General features: G+C 24.3%; 1 protein-coding gene across 1 annotated transcript in view; it reads left to right on the forward strand.

The window, feature by feature from the left end:
- LOC119603617 (uncharacterized protein DDB_G0287625-like) overlaps positions 1-1,590 on the forward strand; it is a 41,899-nt gene extending 40,309 nt beyond the window's left edge. Inside the window, exon 2 of the mRNA XM_037955716.1 lies at positions 539-1,590. Within this exon, the coding sequence (XP_037811644.1) occupies positions 681-1,535 (855 nt within the window). The 5' untranslated portion in view covers positions 539-680 and the 3' untranslated portion in view covers positions 1,536-1,590. The remainder of the gene's footprint in view (positions 1-538) is intronic.
- The last annotated feature ends 5,088 nt before the right edge of the window (positions 1,591-6,678 follow it).

Raw genomic sequence — 6,678 nt, forward strand, 5'->3', positions numbered from 1 at the left:
TTTTTTAATAAGGGAATAAATAAAAATATATTGCAACAAACATTTTTCACATATTACTATTTTTTGTAAAATAGGAGTAGATTTTTACTACTTTTTGCAACATTTTATAAAGAAAGATTGTCTATTACAAATAGAATTTTATTAATATTAATATTCTTTAAGAAAATGTTTGGAATTTACAACTTTTGAAAAAAGTAGTATTTCTACTACTATTTTAAAAAATACAAAAATGGTGTTTTTGAACACAGCAAATAAATAAAAATATATTGCAATAAAATTTTTTCACAAATTACCACTTTTTGTAGAATAGTAGTAGATTTTTACTACTTTTTGCAACAATTTTGTAAAGAAATATTGCCTATTACAATTAGAATTTTATTAAGATTAATATTTGTTAAAAAAGTAAAAAAATGTAACTTGTTGAAATAGTAGTATATTTCTATTACTATTTTTAAAAAATATAAATTTTTTATTTACTACTATTTTAATTTTATAACAACTTATTTAAAATTAATTACTTCCATTTTTTCTATTTCAGCCGTAACCTATTTTTATGCTGAAAATCTAAGAGGATTAATTTTAACTCTTCCCCACAACTTCCCCCTCCCACCAAAAATAAACAATAAAACACAACTCGCATTTTAATTTATCCAAATGTTACAAACAACAATAACAACAACATGACAATGGCATTTTCAACAGACACCCTCAATGGTATTAACGAGAATTCAATCGCAACAACAGCCGCAGCAGCAAAACAACAAATGAACGATGATGATTTAAATCTGGACAAAATTTTACGAGCAACAGCCTCGGCAACAGTGAAATTTCTCTTAAAAAGAAATGCCCAAACAGGCAACAACATCAGCAATAACGATAATGATAATACGCAACATAATGATGTTATAGGCAGTGGTGATGATGATAATGATGACAATGTCTATGATGAAAATGCTTATGGCAGCAAAACTGAATATGAAACAACAGCCGCCAACAATTTATCAGCCACAATAACATCGATACGTTCCAATGTTAGCAAAGTATTGTATATGTATTTTCAAAATAAAACTGCTGCAGCAGCTGATAATGATGTCAATGTTAGCAAATCAAATGAGGCAGTTGGCTATGATGATCCTAGTGTAAATTTGACACCATTGTCCATAAATGAAAAACCTTTAGCTACAGCCTCTTCGGCACTGTCAAGAATAGCAACAAAAATGACCTCTGAAATTTTACAAAATTCCACCTACAACAATAGTAATTTAACCCACATAACTGCAGATGTAACAACAACTACATCAACGACAGCAACAACACCTATGGACAACAGTAATAATTTTAAACAACAAGAACAACATAACAGCAACGTGATAGTAACAACAATGACCCACTTAAATGAGTTTCTAAATGCCACCACAACAACTGCAATGCCCTCTAATACCACAACAAACAGCAAGTGCTCTAGAAACAACAATAACACAAGCAGCAGCAACAACAACAAATGGAACAATAACACCAAGCATAACATATCCTAGTATAGCAATTAATAGTTACGAAAATTGTTCAGCTCTATTTGCCAACTATACACAACCACAACAAGGTGAGCAGAATTCTAAAAAAAAACCTTCTCAAAAATCTATATTTAAAAAGTAGTATTTCTACTACTATTTTAATATAAGTTAAAGTTTAAAATGTTTTAACATTTTACACTTTCTAAGCAAATTTACTTTATTTAACGAGAAAAATTAGCAAATCTAATACATTTTGTTAAAAAGTAGTAGATAATTTACTACTTTTTTGCTAAATTTTCATAAAAAATATATTTTTTCTTAAAGTAAATTTGATAAGCAATAATATTCCACACTTAAAACTTACAAATTTAATACTTTTTAAAAAAGTAGTATTTCTACTACTATTTTTGAAATTGCTTAAAATGAAAAAAGTTGTCGAGATTAGAATTATGTAAAGTCTAGTAAACATACTACAATAAAAATTTCGTCAAATTTACTACTTTTTGTAAAAAAGTAGTAGATAATTTACTACTTTTTTGATAAAATTATATAAAAAATATTTTTTCTTAAACTATACTTAATAAACAATAACACCCTATACTTAAAACTTGCAAATTTAATACTTTTTAAAAAGTAGTATTTCTACTACTATTTTTGAAATTGCTTAAAATGAAACAAGTTGTAGAGATTAGAAGTCTGTAAAGTCTGGTAAACATATTCCAATAAAAATTTTAGCAAATATACTAGTTTTTGTAAAAAGTAGTAGATAATTTACTACTTTTTTGATAAATTTATATAAAAAATATTTTTTTCTTAAACTATACTTTATAAACAATAATACTCTATACTTAAAACTTACAAATTTAATACTTTTTAAAAAAGTAGTATTTCTACTACTATTTTTGAAATTGCTTGAAATAAAAAAATTTGTCGAGATTAGAAGTCTGTAAAATCTGTAAACATATACCAATAAAAATTTTAGCAAATGTACAACTTTTTGTAAAAAAGTAGTAGCTAATATAATACTTTTTTAAAAAAATTTACATAAAAAGTATTTTTCTTAAATCTTATTTAATATACATTTATATTGCTTAATAAAAGTTTTAGATTTGATACTTTTTAAAAAGGTAGTATTTCTACTACTATTTTTGAAATTATTTAAAATTTAAAAATTTTACGAAATTAGAAATCAGTAAATCCTACTAAACATATTCCAATAAAAATTTTATCAAATTTGTTACTTTTTGTAAAAAAGTAGTAGCTAATATACTACTATTTAAATAAATTTTCATTAAAACTATTTTTTCTTTAAGTATGTGGGATTTACTTTATATTCCATGCTAAAAGTTGTAGATTTTGATGCTTTTTAAAAAAGTAGTATTTCTACTACTATTTTTGAAATTGCTTAAAATGCGAAAATTTTATTAAATTTTAAAGTAATAGAGGCTACTGAATATATTCTCCAATAATAGTGTTATCAAATTTACTACTTTTTGTAAAAAAGTAGTAGATAATTTACTACTATTTGTTCATGAATTATTATGTAACCTTAAAGCATATTTGATAGACAATAATTTTCCATACTTAAAACTTCTAGATTTAATACTTTTTTAAAAAGTAGTATTTCTACTACTATTTTAAAATGTATAAAAATTATATTTTTCAATTTCTTAAGACATTTCAGACTCTTACTATTAAAAATTTGTTAATTTTGAGCAATTTAAAAAAAGTAGTATTTCTACTTACTATTTTTAAAAGTAAAATAAAATGTTACTTTCACATTTCCCCCATGTTCAATGAACGGATTTTAAACAAAAATAATTAGTTTTTCGCAAAATTTAAACCCAATTTTAAATGTTCCTTTATTTGTACTCCGGTTAAATGTAAAGAGGTTAAATGTAAAGAGAAAGGAGAGGGAGTATTAAAAACTTTTTCCTAACAAATTTGCTTTAATTATAGTTAAATGAGAGAAATTTAATGCAAACTTGAGCGCCGGTGTCTGTTCTATGCTTGATGCTGATGAATTTTCCTCAAAATACATTTCCTTTTAACGGTGTTTTTTCTTCTTTATTTAATAACACTTATACGCCCAAGATGCACATTCAATTAGCAGAAAATATCTAGAAAAATAGAACAAGAAATTAAACATTTAAAATCACTTTTTTCTGCTTGTGAAGCAGAAGTGTAGCAGAGCAGAACAACAAAGAAATTTAATGTTTTCTGTCAGAAGGTGTGCTTGTTTGTACTGGGTTAAATGCAACTTCGTACGAAAAGTATTACTACTGTCAACCAAACACCACAAACATGTGTTGACAATTAAGGCCATCAAAGATGTGTAATGATTAATGTATGAAGAAGTATAGAGACAAATAAAAAAAATACTCATACGTATAGGTAGGGATTTAAATTTCAAATAATTTCATTAGGATTTAAATATAAAATGTCGTTTACATTATATGCTCAATGACAGTGTTAAGTAATGCATTAATTGTTAATGGGAAATTAAAAAATTTTGATTTAAATATTTAATTAAGGGAAATTTTTGTTGTTGAAATTAAACTTCAAAGTATGAACAAATTTTAAAATGAAAGTGTTAAATTGTTTACGCTGTGTAAACAAAGTGAAGGAAATGAAATTAGTTTAGTAATGAACTGGGTAAAGAATGTAAACAATGTAAAGTATTTAAATGTTTATTTTTACTTAATTTCCTTAAAATTTATACTAAAATATGTATTTTACCCCAAAACTTACAATTGTTTACATCATGTCAACAATGTAAAGTATAGTAAATTTATCCTACTTTGCCATAATGTTAGTAAAAATTATCAAAAATTTTGTTTTACGCTATAATTTTAATTGTTTACATCATGTCAACATGTAAACAATTGAAATTTCAAGTAAAATTATATTAAAAATCCATTACAATGTAAGTAATTCATTTCTGTTTGAGTATTACAATTGTTTACCTCATGTCAACAATGTAAACAATTAAAAATTTTACGTAAATTTACCTCTAAAAGGTATGAACATAATTACTTATTCATTTTTATTGAATAACACAATTCTTTACATAATGTCAACAATGTAAAGTTAAGTAAATTTTGCTTAATTGCCATAATGTTAGTAAAAATGATCAAAAATTTGTTTTACGCTATAATTTTAATTGTTTACATCATGTCAACAATGTAAACCAATTGAAATTTCAAGTAAAATTACATTAAAATCCATTACAATATAAGTAATCATTTCTGTTTAAGTATTACAATTGTTTACCTCATGTCAACAACGTAAACAATTAAAATTTTACGTAAATTTACCCCTAAAAGGTATGAAAATAATTACTTATTCATTTTTATTGAATAACACAATTCTTTACATAATGTCAACAATGTAAATTATAAAATTTTTAGTTTATTTTACTTTTAAGACTTTTAAAAAAGAAAAATTTGTGTTTTATTCTCTTAATTTCATTGTTTACATCATGTCAACAATGTAAAGTTAAGTAATTTTGCTTAATTTGCCATATTGTTAGTAAAAATGATCAAAAATTTGTTTTACGCTATAATTTAATTGTTTACATCGTGTCAACATGTAAACAATTGAAATTTTATGTAAACTCGTATTTAAATGGCATAAGAATGTAACTGATTCATTTCAGTACGAATATTACAATTGTTTACCTCATGTCAACAATGTAAACAATTAAAATTTTACGTAAATTTACCTCTAAAAGTTATGAAAATAATTACTTATTCATTTTTATTGAATAATACAATTCTTTACATAATGTCAACAATGTAAATTATAAAATTTTTCGTTTATTTTACTTTTAGACTTTTTAAAAAAATCAAAATTTGTGCTTTATTCTCTTAATATCAATTGTTTACATCATGTCAACAATGTAAAGTTAAGTAAATTTTGCTTAATTTGCCATATTGTTAGTAAAAATGATCAAAAATTTGTTTTACGCTATAATTTTAATTGTTTACATCGTGTCAACAATTGAAATTTTAGGTAAACTCGTATTTAAATGACATAGAATGTAACTGCTTCATTTCACTACGAATATTACAATTGTTTACCTCATGTCAACATTGTAAACAATTAAAATTATACGTAAATTTACCTCTAAAAGGTTATAAAAATAATTACTTCTTAATTTTTATTGAATAACATTGTTGACATTATGTAAAGAATTCATAATGTCAACAATGTATATTATAATTTTTTTTTAGTTTATTTACTTTTTAGACTTTTAAAAAAATCTAAATTTGTGGCTTTATTCTCTTAATGTCCATTGTTTACATCATGTCAACAATGTAAAGTTAAGTAAATTTTGCTTAATTTGCCATATTGTTTGTAGAAATCTTAAAAAAGTTAGTTTTACTCTATAATTTTAATTTTTTACATGATGTCAACAATGTAAACAATTAAAATTTAATGTAACCTCGTATTAAAAAGGCATTTCAATGAAGTTGGTTCATATATGTATGCATGTATGTATATTACAATTATTTACCTCATGTCAAATATGTAAACAATTACAATTGTATGTAAATTTATCGCATAAAAAGCTTTTAAAGCAATTTTTCGTTCTTTATTTCAATTCTTTACATAATGTCAACTATGTAAATAATTCAATTTATAACTTAATCTTATTAAATTTCATTAAAACGATTAACCTTTTTATCATCTCTAGCAGGCATGGAAAATTCTGTACATTAGTACTTTTTTCAGTACATTTTGATATCAAAAAATAACACCGTTTTCCCGCGACATTTTCTATAGTTTAGTCCATAATCTAGTCTAGTCTATAGTCTAGTCTATAGTCTAGTCTATAGTCTAGTCTATAGTCTAGTCTATAGTCTAGTCTATAGTCTAGTCTATAGTCTAGTCTATAGTCTAGTCTATAGTCTAGTCTATAGTCTAGTCTATAGTCTAGTCTATAGTCTAGTCTATAGTCTAGTCTATAGTCTAGTCTATAGTCTAGTCTATAGTCTAGTCTATAGTCTAGTCTATAGTCTAGTCTATAGTCTAGTCTATAGTCTAGTCTATAGTCTAGTCTATAGTCTAGTCTATAGTCTAGTCTATAGTCTAGTCTATAGTCTAGTCTATAGTCTAGTCTATAGTCTAGTCTATAGTCTAGTCTATAGTCTAGTCTATAGTC

This window comes from Lucilia sericata, unplaced genomic scaffold (assembly GCF_015586225.1).
Source record: "Lucilia sericata isolate MDLA Ls3-8-SP2 unplaced genomic scaffold, ASM1558622v1 Contig000317F_arrow, whole genome shotgun sequence".
Taxonomy (NCBI): Eukaryota; Metazoa; Arthropoda; class Insecta; order Diptera; family Calliphoridae; genus Lucilia; species Lucilia sericata.